This window comes from Chlorocebus sabaeus, chromosome X (genome assembly GCF_047675955.1).
Source record: "Chlorocebus sabaeus isolate Y175 chromosome X, mChlSab1.0.hap1, whole genome shotgun sequence".
NCBI classification, from domain to species: domain Eukaryota; kingdom Metazoa; phylum Chordata; class Mammalia; order Primates; family Cercopithecidae; genus Chlorocebus; species Chlorocebus sabaeus.
This window is the reverse complement of record NC_132933.1, coordinates 107,833,458-107,852,012: the sequence shown is the minus strand read 5'-3', so window position 1 is coordinate 107,852,012 and position 18,555 is coordinate 107,833,458. Positions and strand designations below refer to the sequence as shown.

The 18,555-nt window shown below is 37.4% G+C and overlaps 1 protein-coding gene across 17 annotated transcripts in view; it reads left to right on the top strand.

The window, feature by feature from the left end:
- The window catches only part of KDM6A (lysine demethylase 6A), a 234,358-nt gene that overhangs the window by 79,705 nt on the left and 136,098 nt on the right, over positions 1–18,555 (top strand). For all 17 annotated transcript variants that reach the window (XM_007991467.3, XM_007991469.3, XM_007991468.3 and 14 more), the window contains exon 3: positions 6,077–6,185. In XM_007991467.3, coding sequence (XP_007989658.1) covers positions 6,077–6,185 — 109 coding nt within the window. The remainder of the gene's footprint in view (positions 1–6,076; positions 6,186–18,555) is intronic.

The window sequence follows — 18,555 nt, the reverse complement described above, 5'->3', positions numbered from 1 at the left end:
ACTCTTGGGAAAGTATCTTTAGTTAAGGACCGAGATAGTAAGGTGGAGCCAAGGAATAAAGAGGAGTGAGGAAGACAGATGGGTTAGAAAAGAGGATTGAGGAGAAAAAAATGATATAGAGGAAAATAAAGGAGACAGGAACCAGTTTGCCTTCACTTTGGATACCCAGCAGCCAATAAAAGTGACCAGGATGGAGTAGGTGCTCATTGATGAGTTACTGGTATAATACTAAGTGTTTTAAATTATTCACAGGTATTATCTAGTTTAGTACCTTAAAAAAAAAAAAAAAAAAAAAAAAAACTAGTGCAAAATATACATAACATGCAATTTGCCATTGTAAGTAACCTTTTCAAATGTGCTGTTCAGTAGTGTTAGTCTCCGGAACTCTTTTCATCTTGTAAAACTGAAACTATACCCATTAAACAACTGGTAATATTTCAGTGATTTTAATAAAAATGTTTGAAATATTTATTCCCATTAGGTTAATATAGGGGTTTTTCTTTTTCCCTAAAATAGTCTTATTTTAAAGCTGTGTTGTCTTGAGTGGTCTTTTATTGAGAAAGTTGTAAGCTTCTAAAAACCATAATTCTTTTTTAATTTTTAATTTTCTTATTTTTTATTGTATAAATTTTACAGGGTTATACTTAGAATTATAGAGTCCAAGGATTTAAAAAAAGTGCAAATCAGAATTGTATCCAAAATATGGTATCTCCTTTCTAACTCCCACTAAAATAGCTTAGTAATATATGCTTTAATTCTTTGCATTGATATGAGCCAGTGATGGCCCATTTAATTTTTGGTGTGTTTAATTTTTCCTACTTTCTGAATGAACTGAATTAAACTTGCTTATAAGTTATACTCATTCATTGGCACTACCCAGAGTGCAGTTAATCTTCTCTTCTAAGTGACCGCTTTTTAAATATTTAAGTAAGCTTCAATCCCGTTTGATTCTCCTCAGTTAAACTTAGTTAAGATAGTTTTCTTATGACAGTTTCCACATCCTTTATCAAACTTGTAGCCCTCTTTACGTTATCACCTGTTGAAATGTGGTATTCAGAACTGATAATGCTGGAGATCTGATCAGACTAGACCTTGGTGAGCTGATTATTCCTGTTGATGTGTATAATATACTTTATTAATTTGGGCCATGAATACTTTTAAAATTTCCTTTTTTTTCCTTTTCCTTTTCCTTCGACAGGGTCTTGCTCTGTCATCCAGGCTGGAATGTAGTGGTGCAATCATGGCTCACTGTAGCCTCAACTTCCCAGACCCAAGTCATCTTCCCGCCTCAAGCTTCCCACGTAGCTGGGATCATAGGCATGCACCACACCATGCCTGGCTAATTTTTTTTTAATTTTTGTAGAGACGAGGCCTCCCTATGTTGCCCAGGCTGGTCTCAAACTCCTGGGCTCATGGACTCCTCCTGCCTTGTGCTGGGATTATAGGCGTGCTGGGATTATAGGCGTGAGCCATCATGCCTGACCAAATGACCATATTTCACGGATGATACATTGACCTGTTGTCTGCTTAAATCCCTTAATCTGTTTTAAGGAGTCTGCTGGTTGCTGGATGCTCAACCACTGTGTATGTGTATGGCTGGCTTTTAAAAATTATGGGCAGGGTCGGGCGTGGTGGCTCACACCTGTAATCCCACTACTTAAGGAGGCCAAGGTGGGCGGATCACCTGAGGTCAGGAGTTCAAGACCAGCCTGGCCAACATGGTGAAACCCCATCTCTACTAAAAATACAAAAATTAGCCGGGCATGCTGGTGGGTGCCTATTATTCCAGCTACCTGGGAGGCTGAGGCAGGAGAATTGCTTGAACGCAGGAGGCTGAGGTTGCAGTGAGCTGAGACCACGCCATTGCATTGTAGCCTGGGCAACAAGAGCGAAACTCCATCCCAAAAAATTAAAAATTAAAAATTAAAATTATGGGCAGGACTGCATATTTGTTTTTATTATATTCAGCCTAAAAATTTCACTTCATTTAAAACCATTGGGGTATTAAAATCTATATTTTCTCTACCATTTGTAGTCACTCAGCTACGGTAGTTAATCTTTTAAATTGGAAAAAAAAAGTTTAAATGTTGCATATATTTAACAATTCTAAAATATTGACAGTGTCCTATTTTAGCAAGGCACTGACCAAGTTCATCATAAAAGATTAATACTGCACATTAAAAAAATTAAATTAGTTACATGTCTGTGTTCACAAGCTCAGAACTTCATCTGTCAAGGTTTAGAAATACAGGGTAATGGTAATGTTACTTTTCTGGGATAGCTGGTTTTAAAAATAATAACAGTGCAGCAGATACCACGCACAAGTTATATTGAATGTTGTGGAATATGGCACTATGATGGAAATAAAAAACACACCCAAGCTTTCTACGTAGCTGGGAGGATCTTAGTTTATTTATTTACCTTTTCAGTGTTTTTTTTTTTTTTTTTTTTTTCCTAGTACGGTAGTAAGGATTATGGATGTGCAATCCACCAGCGATAAACAATTAGAGGATGTAACAGTGATTTTTGTGGAGGGTATTGCTTTTATCCTCCTTGCTGCAATTTTATTATTTTTATAGACTTTTGATTTATAAACATAAGAAATTTTGCTTTCCTAATATTTAGTATATGGATTGAATATTAAGTTGTTTTTAGGCTTTAAGAATTATCAAGGTCTATACTGTCCAGTATGATAGCCATTAGCCACATGTTTATTTAAATTTAAATATTAAAATGAAACAATTTAAAAATTGACTTGTCCACTTGCCCTAACCATGTTTCAAAGTGCTCAGTAACCACATGTGTCTAGTGACTACTGTATTGGACAGCACAGATCATAGGGTATTTGTATCATTGCAGAAATTGCTCTGTTGATTGCTGATGCAACCACAAATGATTTTCTTTCAAATTTCTGACTATCCTTACACTAAAGGTAGGGATGAGTCCCAGGGGGAAAGTATAATCATTCTTTAATGATTTTTTGTTTGTTTGTTTGTTTTGAGACTGAGTCTAGCTCTGTCGCCCATGGTTGGAGTGCAGTGGTACGATCTCACCTCACTGCAACCTCTGCCTCCCAGGTTCAAGCAATTCTCTTGCCTCAGCCTCCTGAGTAGCTGGGACTACAGGCGCCCACCACCATGCCTGGCTTATTTTTTTGTGTTTTTAGCAGAGACAGGGTTTCACCGTGATAGCCAGGATGGTCTCGATCTCCTGACCTCGTGATCCGCCTGCCTCAGCCTCCCAAAGTGCTGGGATTACAGGCGTGAGCCACCGCGCCTGGTCCTTTTAATTATTTTTATAAGAATAGAAATAATATAGGTTAATTATGAAAAAAATCTCAAAAATATAGAAAAGTAAAATGAACAAAATACAAGGAAGATTCTGTGTGAGACAACTATATAGACTTTTTTTTGCTGTGACACAGCCCTCAGGAGATCCTGAGAACATGTGTCCCTAGACTTTCTTTTTTTAGCACCTGTTTTATATTCCAGTCCTCCTTCTCTGCAGTTGTGTATGAAGATACTGTACAGGGATGATTTTACTTGTGTACATTTAAAATTTAAAAAGCAAGAAATAAAAATAATCCTATTGACTGGAGATATTTTTGCTTTATGGAAGTTATCTGAACATCGTTCTGCATCTAAACAGTAATTATATATCTTCTGTTATCGTTAGCCTTTTGGGTAAAAATATAAAAATTTCTGTGTTTTATTCTAGATTATTGTATGAGTTAGGAGTATTGGAAATTATCTCAAGTTACTTATTTTCCTTTAAATGTTCTTTAAAAAGTGTGTTAGATATTTGGCTATATCTGATATTAGAATTACCTCAGATACTTCGAATAAATTCATAAAGTTTCACTATGAAGTGGTAATACAGAGTTCTTGGCAACTTTCTTCTGCCTTTTTGCTCATTTTCATCTCATTTGATGTTTGGCTCTGTCAGCATCATTGACCACCAACGTTAGTTTGGTAGGTGCATGGCAGCTTTATGGGGAAATTAAGAATTTGTGATTAGCCTGAGTATATGGGTACCTGAATTTAAAATCAACCATTCTGGTTTTTACCTGATTTTATATTTCATGATGATCAGCATTATGTATAATATTAATTTTGGTGTGTTCCTTAGTTTTATGACAAGTAGAAGATAGGCAATTGATGATCAAGGCAGTGGCATGAAGGGTATAAGAGGTAGTAAACAGTGTTGGCATCTTTTTTGTTTATATCATTAAAGAAAATTTGTGTTTGTATCTTGAATCCTTTTTACCATGAAAATATAGTTGCTTATAAATTTAATGTTAATCAGCCATATGAAGCTCTCAGAGGAGTAGGAAAGGTTTATAAATAACCTAAGAGTTTTAGAAAATCATACGCTCACTATTATCGTGAGAACTTTACAATATTCTTATTCATTTAATGTAAAATTAAGAATTCCATTGTATCCCAGTAATGTTATGTATTTCTCTGATACTATAAAGCACTGTAATAAATTGTATTTTTATACTCTAACCATCTGCTAGATAAGAATTATATATGACTTAAGTAAAAAGGATTTTGAAATTTCATACCTTCAGATTATAGTAATTTCTGAGACTTCAGTGTAGCGTTCAGACTTTTTTGATTATAGGGAAGCAGAAAGATTAGTTTTCAGTGATTATGATTTGGTACATATAGCTAAGAGTAGAATAGGAATTGAAGACAAGTTCTTTTATAAACCCTTAGGCTTTAAGGATAGTAGACTCAGCCTAGAATTCACCTTGTTTAGAATGGATTATCCAAACTTGTTGAATATTTATTTATGTGCTTAGGATAGGTAAATGTTAGGATATAAATTTTTAAACTCTATATTAAAGGCTCTGTATTTTACAGGAGAGGAAAAATGAAGGCATTCGAAGTGAGTACTCTGTCCCACATCACATTTTCTTATCTCGACAAAGTTCTTGAAGTGGTAGTGAAAGTTTTTTATTGTGATAGAAACTAACCAAGTTTCTTTCTTTGTGTGTACCAAACTTGAAAGTGTTCCTGGGAGTATATCAGAGATTTGAGAATTGACACACATTCCTTACTTTAATGATTCTGGGACACATTATTAACAGAGCAATGTTATGGAGCACTGAATTGTTAATGGGAGAAATTTTGACAAAAGTATTGGGAACCTTGAGAGAATTAGAGCTTTGTTATTACCTGTGATGGTAAAGAAACAATTAAGTACCTGTTGTGTGCCGAACACTGAGATAAAGCCTTACAGAAGTTTTCTACTTTTAATCCTTTTATCAGCTCTTTGAGTGTTACTAAAATAGAGAGGATAAATTCCCCAGAATCTCCTGTAGCAAATGACAACTGGAATTTGTAGTCAGGCTCTACAACTGGGTTCTTTCTGTTGTTCATTTTCTCCTGCAGTTGTCCTGTGTTATAAAAACTAATTGATACTGTTAAAATAATGTTATGTTTTTCTTTGGGGGAGGAAATGTGAGAGTGAGAGCATATGCTTGTATTGGAGTTAGGAAGTAAGATCAGAAATAGAGTTGGTGTGTTTGAAGTATATCATGTGGAGAAGACAATTGAAAGGCAGTGTATGGTAGTTTAAAACTGGTAGACGTTCTGGCAAAAAGTCAGTAAAAGCAGTTCAGTGTAAATTTTAGGTACTTTTATTACTGTAGAGTTTCTATGAGATCTCACATAATTCAATAAAGTTCTTCCCACCTGTGGGAAAGATGTATATTATTTATATTTGAGAGCATTTTTGTTTATATCAACAGGGACCACAGTAATAATTTAGACTTTTCAACTTATGAATAAAATTATCAAAGTGCTCCTACATTATCTTATTTGGCAAGTATTGTTTCCATGTATAAATGGGAAAAGTACTTATGCCATAACTAGTGGCTCTTTTAATAAATACATAGGGAAGCTGTTCCTTCTATAGAATGCTGTATTGAATATGTCTAAGATAGAAGTGAAATTTTCAATATTGACTTCTTAGGTGATTGAATGGAGGCTATATGCATTATCTTGGGGAGGAAAGGTATTTTAGGGCTTTATTTTTTGCTTACATATTTGTATTTTTTTATTTCTAGGCTGTTCGCTGCTATGAATCTCTAATCTTAAAAGCTGAAGGAAAAGTGGAGTCTGATTTCTTTTGTCAATTAGGTCACTTCAACCTCTTATTGGAAGATTATCCAAAAGGTAATTTTTTTTCTTGTTCATTATTGTTTGATTTATACATGTGTTGGATTGTAATTATTTGTGTTTTATCAAGAGGACTTTCCTAAGAAATTGTAAGTGCATGAGCACACTAAACAATGAGAAAGAAAAGTAGAGTAGATGGAAATGGAAAAATGTCATATGACTCCATCTAAATCATCAATAAGTTGGCTATTCAGTAAAAGTGAAAACCACCTGCATGTGCAGTGCAGTTTTGTTCTGCCTTGTGAAAATCCTTGCCCTTGAAAGGCCTTGCCATAGTAGAAAGTGACCCAGTTTGATATAGACATTTGTACATTGATGGATACTTTGGAAAGGTAAGAAAAACTCAGCATTTTTCTTTATCCTATTTAAAACATTTCCATTTTAGCTAAAAAATACTTGAACGAAAATCTGATCGTTAACTAGCCATGTTATTGTAAACATAAGTAATACAGAGAGATGATCACAGATGAGCCTTGGATAAAACTAGCTTTTAAAATTTACTTGAAATGTTTTTCCTTTAAGAAATAAGTGAGTTAAATAACTGAAAGTAGTCAGCCCCCTAAGATTTGCCCTTTTTATGGTACCAAGCTGCCAACTCAGACTATTACTCAGGAAGTTAAAAGCACCCCCAAACCCTGCCCTTCCAATACCAAAGAAAAAATCCACATTAAAAGAAAATTATTATTATAGCCAAGAACATTTTAACCTTTTGATGATAGTAAACATTTTGATGTGGAGTGGATGAATGTGTTACTCCTGTTTTCAGCAAGTGTGTTTAGAGGGCAAAACACCTGGCAGATAGTTTCAGGGCTAAAGTGAAGGATTGTTAGTATTTCATATTGATGTTTTATTATGCGACTTTTATGTTAGGTCAAGTGAATGTTTTCCAATGAAAATGCAATTTTAGTCTGAGACAGGCATATTCTGTGAGGTTTGAAATTAGGCTTTTTTCTCAGCTCAGCTCTGTTATATACAGCTGCATTACCTTTAAAAGATTATATATAAACATCGCTGAGTATCTGTTGTCTAATCTGTAAAAGGGGGATGAAGTGATGGATGACACCTCATGGATTTTCAGATTATGTGACACTGGTTAGTACTTAGCGAAATGGTTTCAGTCCAACAGGGTAATGGGTGTTAATAATTACTTAATACTCCGTTAGATATTTTATCTTTAATTAAAACTGGAAACTTATTTAAAGGAAACTATTGTACCAAAAAATAGATAGAGGCATACCTGGGAGATATTGCAGGTTTGGCTTCAGACCACTGCAGTTTGTTGCGAATATTGTAATAAAACCAGTCAAACAAAATTTTTTTTGTTTCCTATTACATATAAAAGTTATGTTTGCACTGTAAGTGTGCAGTAGCATTATGTCTAAAAAATGTACATACTCTAGTTAAAAAATACTTCCTTGCTAAAAAGTGCTAACAATCAACTGAACTTTCAGCAAGTTGTTATCTTTTTGCTGATGGAGGGTCTTGCATCGTTGTTGATATCTGCTGAATGATCAGGGTGGTGGTTGCTGCAGGTTAGGGTGGCTGTGGCAGTTTGTTAAAATAAGAAAACATTGAACTTTGTTGCATCAGTGGACTCTTCCTTTTATGAAAGGTTTCTCTGTGGCATGTGATGCTATTTGAAAGCATTTTACTCACAGTAGAGCTTCTTTCAAAACTGGAGTCAGTCCTCTCAAACCCTGCCACTGCTCTGTTAACTAAGTTTACGTAGTATTCTAAATTAGTTGTTATCATTTCCACAATGTTCACAGCACCTTTATTAGGAGTAGATTCCATTTCAAGAAACTCCTTTTGGCCAGGCACAGTGGCTCATGCCTGTAATTACAGCATTTTGGGAGGCCAAGGCAGGAGGATTACTTGAGCCCAGGAGTTCAAGACCAGCCTGGACAACATAGTGAGACCCCGTATCTTTAAAAAAAAAATTAGCTGAGTATGATGGCATGCAACTACCCTGGAGACTGAAGTGGGAGGAACACTTGAACCTGGGAGGTCGAGGCTATGGTGAGCTGGGATCATATCACTGCACTCCAGCCAGGGTGACAAGGTGCGCTCTCTCTCTCTCTCTCTCTCTCTCTCTCTCTCTCTTTCTCTTTTTTAAAGAAACTACTTTCTTTGCTCATCTATAAGAAGCAGTTTCTTATCCATTCAGGCTGCACTTCTATTTCTTTTGCTGTTTCCAGCACATCTGCAGTTACTTCCTCCATTGAAATCTTGAACCCCTCAAAGTCATCTATGGGGAGGGATGGGAATCAGCTTCTTCCAAATTCCTGTTAATGTCGGTATCTTGACCTCAGATGTTCTTTTTTTTTCTTTTCTTTTTTTTGAGACGGAGTTTCACTCTTCTTGTCCAGCCTGGAGTGCAATGGCGTGATCTCAGCTCACTGCAACCTCCGCCTCCTGGGTTCAAGCGATTCTCCTGCCTCAGCCTCCCAAGTAGCTGGGATTACAGGCATGCGCCACCACGCCCGGCTAATTTTATATTTTTAGTAGAGACAGGGTTTCACCATGTTGGTCAGGCTGGTCTGGAACTCCTGACCTCAAGTGATCTGCCCACCTCAGCCTCCCAAAGTGCTGGGATTACAGGCATGAGCCACTGTGCCCAGCCTTTTGACCTCAAATGTTCTTAATGGCATCAAGAATGATGAATCTTTTCCAGAAGGCTTTGAATTTACTCTACCTAGATCCATGAGATTAGTCACTATTTATGGTAGCTATACAGCCTTACAAAATGTATTACTTTAATAAGACTTGAGGCCGAGTGTGGTGGCTCACACCTGTAATCCCAGCTCTTTGGGAGGCCTAGGTAGGTGGATTACCTGAGGTCAAGAGTCGAGACCCACCTGGCTAACATGGCGAAACCCTGTCTCTACTAAAAATACAAAAATTGGCCAGGTGCGGTGGCGCGCGCCTGTAGTCCCAGCTACTCAGGAGGCTGAGGCAGGAGAATCGCTTGAACCCAGGAAGGGGAGGTTGCAGTGAGCTGAGATCGCGCCATTGCACTCCAGCCTGGGTGACAGAATGAGACTCCATTTCAAAAAATAAATAAATTTAAAAAAAAGACTTGAAAGTCAAAATTACTCCTTGATGTAGGCTGCAGAATGGATGTTATGTTAGCAGGCATGAAAACAACATTAATCTGCTTGTACCTCTCCATCAGAGCTCTTGGGTAACTAGGTGCATTGTCAGTGAGCAATAATATTTTGAAAGGAATCCTTTTTTCTGAACAATAGTTCTCAATAATGGGCTGAAAATACTCAATCAACTGTGCTGTGAACAGATGTGCTGTCATTCAGACTTTGTTGTTCTATTTATAGAGCGTAGACAGTAGATTTAGCATAATTCTTAAGGTCCCTAGGATTTTCTGAATGGTAAATGAGCAATTGCTTCAACTTAAAGGCGGCACCACCAGCATTAGTTCCTAACAAGAGGAGAGTCAGCCTGTCCTTTAAAACTTTGAAGCCAGATGTTGATATCTCTCCCCTCTCTATGAAAGTCCCACATGGCATCTTCCTCAATAGAAGGCTGTTTCATGGAGATTGAAAATCTATTGTTTAGTGTAGCTACCTTTATCAATGATCTCAGCTAGATCTTCTGGATAATTTGCTACACTTCTCCATCAGCACTTGCTGCCTCACCTTGCGCGTTTATGTTATGGAGATGGCTTCTTTCCTTCAACCTCACGAACCAACCTCTGCTAGCTTTACACTTTTCTTCTGCAGCTTCCTCACTTCTCTTGGCCTTCATAGAACTGAGGAGAGAGTTAGGGCCTTTCACTGGAGTAGGGTTTGGCTTAAGGGAATGTTGTGACTGGTTTGATCTTTTATCCAGACCACTCAGACCATGTCCATATCAGCAGTAAGGCTGTTTTTGCTTTCTTGTCTTTTGTGCATTCACTGGAGTAGCGCTTCAAATTTCCTTCAAGACTGTTTCCTTTGCATTCGTAACTTGGCTGTTTGGCACAAGAGGCCTAGCTTTTGGTCTGTCTCAGCTTTCAAAGTGCCTTCCTCACTAAGCTTAATGGTTTCTAGCTTTGGATTTAAAGTGAGAGATGAGTAACTCTTTCTTTCACTTATACACTAAGAGGTCATCGTAGGGTTATTAATATTCATACTTTCAATATTGTTGTGTATCAGGGAATATGGAAGCCCAAGGAGAGGGAGAAAGACCAGGGAATGGCCTGTTGGTGGTGCAGTCAGAATACATGCAACAGTTATCGATCGTTTATTGCCTTTCGTGGGCACGGTTAGTGATTCCCCAAAACAATTACAGTAGTAACATCAAAAAAAAATCGGTGATCACGGGTCATCATAACAGATAACAATAATAATTAAAATGTATGGAATATTGATTTGCCAAAATGTGACACAGAGCCATTAAGTGAGCACATGGCTGTTGGAAAAATGGCACCGATAGACTTGCTCTACACAGGGTTGCTGTGAACCTTTAATTTGTAAAGAATGCAGTATCTGTGAAGCACAGTAAAGCAAAGTGCAATACAACGTGGTATGCCTGTAGAATTCTATGCAATCTGCTACTTTTTTATTGCTGCACCTTTATGTAGTTGGAGGACATGCTAATTTGAGAGCATGTAAAGAGAGACCTAGACTTGAAAATTAGGTTTACATATGGGACTATATGTACTTGCTACTTAGTGGTTGTTAAACAATAAATCTTTTAACTTTTAACACTGTGTTAGACTATGACTATAGCTTTATTTTTCATATATATATATATTTATATTTATTTTATTTTATTTTGAGACAGGGTCTTGCTTTGTCGCCCAGGCTGGAGTGCAGTGTCAGAAACATGGTTCACTGCAGCCCCAAACTCCTGGGCTCAAGTGATTCTCCTGCCTCAGCCTCCTGAGTAGCTGGAACTAGAGGTGTGCGCCACCACGCCTAGCTAATTTTTGTACATTTTGTAGAGACAGAGATCTTGCTTTGTTGCCCAGGCTAGTCTTGAACTCCTAGGCTCCAGCAGTCCTCCTGCCTCAGCCTCCCAAGTGTTGAGATTACAGGTGTGAGCCACCATGCGTGGCTACTTGTAAAAATTTTGGTTATGATGGTAATGAATCCAGGGAGATTCATCTTGGATATGTGTTTTCTTTTTTGGAAGGGAGGGCATGTGGCAACTAGACTGTGTTAGCAAACTAGCTGGTGAGAGTAATCTAGTAAGGTGAGAGAAGGATTATCTAAGGATTTAAGTCCTTGAAAACATGTGCTTCGTTTTGTGTTGTGTAGATGACCTGGACATTGATAGGTAGTCAACAGCTTGATTAATGTGTAGGAGAAAATGGGTGCAGGGGTATGCAAATGTATTCAGTATATTTTGACATTTCAAGCTGGTGGTTTCTGTTTCCTAGATGTGTTTTGGTATTTTTTAAAATCCTCTTTGAGGCTTTTTAAGGCACGTTTCCACTTAAAATGAATTCTTTATCTGTTTTCTTCATCGTCTTTCTGCAAGTCCAAAACTAGAATCGGTCTCTAATAGCCCTCTCCCTTCCTCTCCAACACATACTCATACCCTCAAGATTACCTGTTTATAGAGATATTTGTTACCTTTGGCTGCTTCCTCCTCCTCTCTTTGGAACTAGTACAGGATTAGAGAACTACTAACCCTGGGCAAATAGACATTTCTTTTTAGAGAACACGTTATAAACCATAACTTCCTGGGAGTAAACCATATAGTAAACATGTAATTCTGTGAGTGAACTGCTCAGGTATATGTACATAGGAGACTTACTGGCCTTGTTTTTCTGAAGACAGCCCTGTAATTCTTTGCCCTGATTCATAGTCATCTTTTCTGTGTAAAGTTTTCTGAGCTTGTCATTTCTCTTGAGTTTAGTTCCTTTAAAAAAAAAAAAAGGCTCCTATTTCTATAGTAGAAAATGGTAGAACCTCTTTTGTGTGTGTTTTGGGCTGTGGTTTTTCTTACCCTTAGTTGTCATTTTGCTCTCATCTACTTTCTGTCTTACAAGAATTCCAAAAAAAAATTTTGGTCTGAAGATGGTATAATTTGGTAATCATTTATCTTTTCTGTCATTCCAGATGAATTTGATGCAGAAGGAATAAAGGCTTTGTAAAATATTTTCTTAGCCTTTCTGGCTGGTGATATGAATGAATAGTTTAAAAAAATATGCTGTCACTTTATTTGGTCACTTTGCTTGTAGGAATTTAAGTCTTAAAATAGTAATTAGATAGGGGATTGTGGGAAAATGGAGGCTCAGTGCAGTCAGTCTATTGTTGTTATATTCCTCAGTAAGGAGTTTCCTTTATGTTCAACAGCTTGGGAAGGTGGAGGATAGAACCAGTATTGGACAGAAGGAGAAATTAAGATGTGACAACCTTTACTAACTTCCTGGGAAGCTCTGGAGCCAGAATGGCCTTGAGAGCTATACCAAGTTGGGCCAAGATAGCCAGGCCTTTATACTCCAGTTATTCCATATTGAACATGGGCCAGCCTGAGAAGAATTGTGACCAGGGACAAGTTGGCTCTCTGCAACTCAGGCAGCTTCTGTAGAATCTCACAGATAGAGGCTTTCAACAAGCAGGATTCCCAGCAGTTCTTTCTTGAAATGGGATGTGAGTGCTTCTTTACAGTGTCTACTATACCTCCTTTCTACTCCTAACTCTAAAACTAACCTATGAACCTCCTAAGCCAAATGGCTGATGGGGCTCTCAGGCAGCTTATAATCCTTAAACCATGGAGATGATGCAGTGATTTCACTTCTTCGGGTTGGAGGACAACCTGAGAGATACAGAACCCTGGGCTGAAGCACAAGCGTATATATTTAGATGAATATATGTGATGGATCTTAGGAGCAGTTAATAGAAAATATGTGTAAATGTCTTTAAATATGTGGTAAATTGTAGGCGAAGAGAGTCACTGAGTTAAATGAGTTGATTAGAAAATCAGGTAGCAGCTGGGCACAATGGCTCACACTGTAATCCCAGCACTTTGGGAGGCCAAGGCGGGCAGATCACCTGAGGTCGGGAACTCTAGACCAGCCTGACCAACGTGGAGAAATACCGTCTCTACTAAAAATACAAAATTAACAGGGCGTGGTGGTGCATGCCTGTAATCCCTGCTACTCGGGAGGCTAAGGCAGGAGAATCGCTTGAACACAGTAGGCAGAGGTTGTGGTGAGCTGAGATCGCGCCATTGCACTCCAGCCTGGATAGTAAGAGCGAAACTCCATCTCAAAAAATCAGGTAGCAGATTACTTCAAAGTATACAGCAAAATTATAAACAGATAGAAATTATGAGGCGAGAGACTTAAAGGATAGACAGTAAGAACTTCAGAAGTAAAAAATTAGAGGAGTGTAATAATCATTCCTGACATTAATATGAAAACCTTGAAACTCTTAAAAATTGTTTCTTTGTATTTTTTAGCTGGAAGTTTTCCCAATTATAAGTTCCCTGAAATTCTAGCCAGTGGTAGATTTTTCTTCCATTCTTCCTTCCCTCAAGTAATTGGTCATTTGTTGCATTTCTGTCACTTTTGGGCAAAATATGCTTTGGTTGTTTCAATTCTTAAGCAGTTACAAATGGCCAGGGCAAGTTACATGCCAAGAGCTGCCAATGTGGAGAAGCCTTAAGTTAGAGCTTGGAGAGTTTTCTTTCTCTTTTTGTCTTTTGTGGGTCGAATGACAGTACTCTATCCTGGAATATTTATAGTATAAGAACATGAAACATGTGTTTTCCAATCATAGATTTTGTTTGGCTTCTCCAGAATTGTCAAATTTTTAATCCATTTTCTGTAAGCATTCTAAAACAGGTTTTAAGCATTATATGAGGATGTCCAAATAAATGATTTCCCTCATTCTGTATTAAGGACTTTAGAAAATTCTAGTTACAGTAGACTAGGAATTTTTTTTTATGGATAACCACGTTAAAGATTTCTAATCTTTAATGTTAGATTAGATTAGAAATCTTTAACGTGGTTGTGCTTTGGTCAAAAGAATTTTGCTAGAGAGTAAAATTTTACTAGAGAGTAGGATTGTGCTTTGGTCAAAAGGATTTTACTAGAGAGACTCTGGTGAGGTGATGGGTACTTGTATACTGCATCTTTAGAGTTTTAATGATTTTTTTCTGATTAAGAAACAGCGTGTTAAGATTTTTCTTAAAATAAGATGCTAAGCATAATGAGGGTAGAGTATAATTGTTGATAAAATGTGTACACGAGTAGAAAGATCGCTCATAGAAAAAATGGAACAAATGCTCATGGAAGAAATGGCTGAGTTACAAATCTGTTCCTGCCATTTAGAGTATTAACTTTGTGACTTTGAATTTGAGCATTCATATTTATTTCTCAGTTCACCATGTTTTTGTATGGATGCCATGTTTCTCCCAACTGATAATTACATGGACTTCTTTTTAAAATTTTTTTGTTTTTCCTCTTTAATTTTTTATTTCTTTGGGGTTTTTTTTGTAACATCTTTTCACATCACGTGGACTTCTTATACTTCAGTTTTATTTGCTTCAAAAGACATCATACTATCTTTTTAAAGGTTCCCTAATCCTGAAAGATAATTTTATGAAGCCAGATGATATATATAATTAATCAAAGTATTGAAAGTATGCCCTCCAAATTTGTGGAAATTCTATAATATCATTAAAAGGGCAATCTCCAGGTTTGATATGGTGACTGCACAAAATTGTCAGGGACCAAGTCTTCTGTTCAGAATGTTTTTAGGCACAAGTATTAAATACATGATTCTAGCATAAACAGTAAGGACATTTATTACCTCACATAATAGGAAGTTCATAGGTAAATTTTTCTCCAGGCATGGTTTAAAGTCTAGAAAGATCCAGTTACTTTTCAGTCTGTTCTTCTGTGGGCTTCATCCCAAGATAGTTCCCTTGTGGTGGCAGTTGGTAATATATGCTTCCTTGTTCACATGCATTAGTAGAAAGAGAACCTTTTTCACGTCTGCCATCTATAAATCAGTGGTGATTGGGCTGCCTGAACTCATGTGCCCATTTCTGGACTAAAACAATCACTGAGATTGCCAGGAAACCAATAACCTTTTCAAATCAATAATGGGGATTGAGAGTGTGGTTAGAAATGAATGTGAAAATATCAGCCACACCATTGACTACACAAACTCTTGCTTGACTATTTTTTTTTTTCTACAGCTAGTTTGATAATTTGGTTTGTTTTTCCTTTTAGAAGATCATTAATTAATGACCTCATGCATGAAGAACTAGGAAATGGGGGATGGCTTAAAAACCAGTTCTTCACTACAACTGGCAAAATTTCTCATAGCCTAATGTCCTTCCAATGATAGGTTGGTTGGCATCATCTTTATGCAAAAAAGATGAGTATTATTCATATGTAAAAGTTACTTTTTCAAATACGTGATGATGTTTTTGGGTAATGTTTCTGTAATTTGAACATATTCAGAATGTTCTTTATATGATATTTATATATATTTTGGCGATTTACAATAAAATGAAAACATTTCATATAGAATTTTAGAAAACATTAACTTCCATTTTTGGTATATCTTCTTTTATTCAGCATCTCATATACTGTAAGGTCAGTCGAGAGAAAGGAAGAATAGACCCAAAGTCAGGCGAGTAAGTTTATTGAACCTGCTGGCTGCTCCAGCACAGACAGAGGAGGCAGCCCTGAGCTTACAAAATGAGGGGTTTATATGGGGGAGAGAGACCCTGGGGTCGTTAGTTGGTTAACTTTGCCATATATCATCTTGTGACGTTTATCGAAACAGCTAGATGAAGGAACTTACAGGAGGGTATAGGTAAAGTTTGTTTATGCTTCTCATGACCTCCCCCTGTGTGGTCCTGGATGGTTTGTAATTGGGGTTTGTTTATCGCGGCAAGGTTTGATAAGTGAAGTCCGCTGGCTCCACTGTGGCACCTGGATAAGGGCTTAGAAATGTAAAGAGGCTTGGGGGAAGGGTGAATGGCACAGAGAAGAGTTGCATTAAGGGGAGGGGTGGGCAGTAGTATGGAGGGGTTTGGGGGGGAGTGTCGACAGTACCAAGAAGCTTTTTTGGGGCGGTTTGTCCCCAACGTATATAATCAGAAGATAATGTTTTATTTACTGCTTTGTTGAAGAAACAGCTTGGTCACTAGTGAAGGGTAACGTGCAGTATGTTGCAAAATGTTTTTTGCTAGTTTCCGATCCTTAAATTGAGCAGTGTATTATACTTAAGTAGAATGTCTAAAAACCTATATATGGTTTAAAGACTATTAAAATTGACACCTGTCATCCTACTCTAGAAGTTAAGAAATAGAATGGTACTGCTACCACCAGCCTGTGTTCTCTCCAATTGCATCCTCTTCCCTTCCTTTGTAGGTGTAACCTATGCCTGGCTGTGATGTTGAGTTTTTTCTTGCTTTTCTTTTTTTTCTTTTCTTTTCTTTTTTCTTTTCTCTCTTTCTCTCTCTTTCTTTCTCTTTCTTCCCTTCCCTTCCCTTCCTCTCTCTCTCTCTCTCTCTCTCTCTCTCTCTCTCTCTCTCTCTCTCTCTCTTTCTTTCTTCACTGATAAAAGTATCCCTGAACAAGATATTGTTTATCTTTGGAAAGCTGAATAACAGGCACGAATATAGCTATGTAAGGAAGGGGCCATATTGTTACTATTAGAGGAGGCTCTTAGGAGAAGTAAAACTAAACACGAGACTCTAGTGTTAATAGTGTGGCTTCTGGTTCCTCAACAGTTTACAAGAGCCACTTTTGGGGAAGGCAGTGTGCTGGGGCATGTGTGACTCTTGGCAAACATAATACCTATAATTAGGACATGTGACATGACCAATATGAACCAGGAAAATCTGGTCAGAAATATGATCAGAGAGAAGTGGGTTATTCAGAAGTAGGTCAAATCAGGCTGGGCCTGGTGGCTCACGCCTGTAATCCCAACACTTTGAGATGCTGAGGCGGGCGGATCACTTGAGGTCAGGAGTTCAAGACCAGCCTGGCTAACATGGGGAAACCTTGCCTCTACTAAAATACAAAAATTAGCCGGGCATGGTGGCAAGCGCCTGTAATCCCAGCTACTCAGGAGGCTGAGGCAGGAAAATTGCTTGAACCTGGGAGGCGGAGGTTGCAGTGAGCCAAGATCACGCCAGCCTGGGCAACAGAGTGAGACCCCATCTCAAAAAAAAAAAAAAAAAAAGTAAATCAAAGCAGAACACTTAACACTTCCGGGAGCCTTCACATCATCTATTTTGTAGAACATAGAGGGGAGAATATATAAACTTTATCAGAACATGGTCAAGAAAAAGCCAAACCCAGTTAAGAATCTGGGCCAGGTTTATCTGGATACTTGGTCCTCAGGTTGAGAAGGGGTTACAATAATTTTAATGATAAGCCTCAGTGACTTGGATCTGGGGCATAGCTGCTGTCCTGGGATCACCCTTTTTCTTCATCTTGGGTATTCCCATGGCCTCTTGTATCTGTTGTGTCTCCTGCTTTCAGTAGACCATATCTTCTTCTTTCTTGGTATATACTCTCCTTTAAGGGGAGCATATTTATCAGATTTTTCTTCAGGAAAGGTATTTGGGAGATAATTTTCTTTGGAGACTTTGCGTATCTGAAAATACCTTTATTCTACCCGCTTAATAGATCATTTGACTGGATATATAATTTTAGGTTGGAAATAATTTTCCTTCAGAATTTTGAAAACATTGTTCTATTGCCTTATTTTTAGAATTACACATCTGTTGTAGCACCCTTCAAACTACCAACTCATAGCCTTCTTTTCTGGGAATTTTTTTGGAATTATTTCCTGGATTTTCTTCTTTCCTTTTATTCTTTCTTTTTGGGACTCTATTATTGATATGTTAGACCTCCAGGACACAGTTTTTCTGATTTTCTGTTTTTGTCCTTTTTGTTTATTTTTTTGAGAAATTTCTTCAAATTTCATTTTAATCTTTTTATTGAATTATGCATTTCTCCTATCATACTTTAATTTACCGAATTTAATTTTTTTCTATAGCATCCTGTTTGTTCTCCTGCACACACCCCCTTTCCACCTCTCCACCTCCCTCAATGAAAACAATATTTTCGCTTATCTAAGACTAGTAAGAATTTTTTGAAGTATATTTTCTCCTGCATAGTAGTCACTATTTTTTGTTTTAGGTTGTCTTTTTTTGTGTTTGTGTTAGTTTCTTCTTGGTTAGAGGCTTTCTTTAGATGTCTGATAATTCTTAGCTGTCCATATTTCATGATTGGAATAATTGAGAACTGGAGGCTCTGAGCATGTGATTGCGGATCTCTGAATATGATTTCCATGGCCTTTTGATGGAGAATCTCTGTCTTTTTTCGGTCAGATTGCCTAAACAACATCAAGTGTTGAGTGAGAGAGTTGAGGGAGCCAATTGC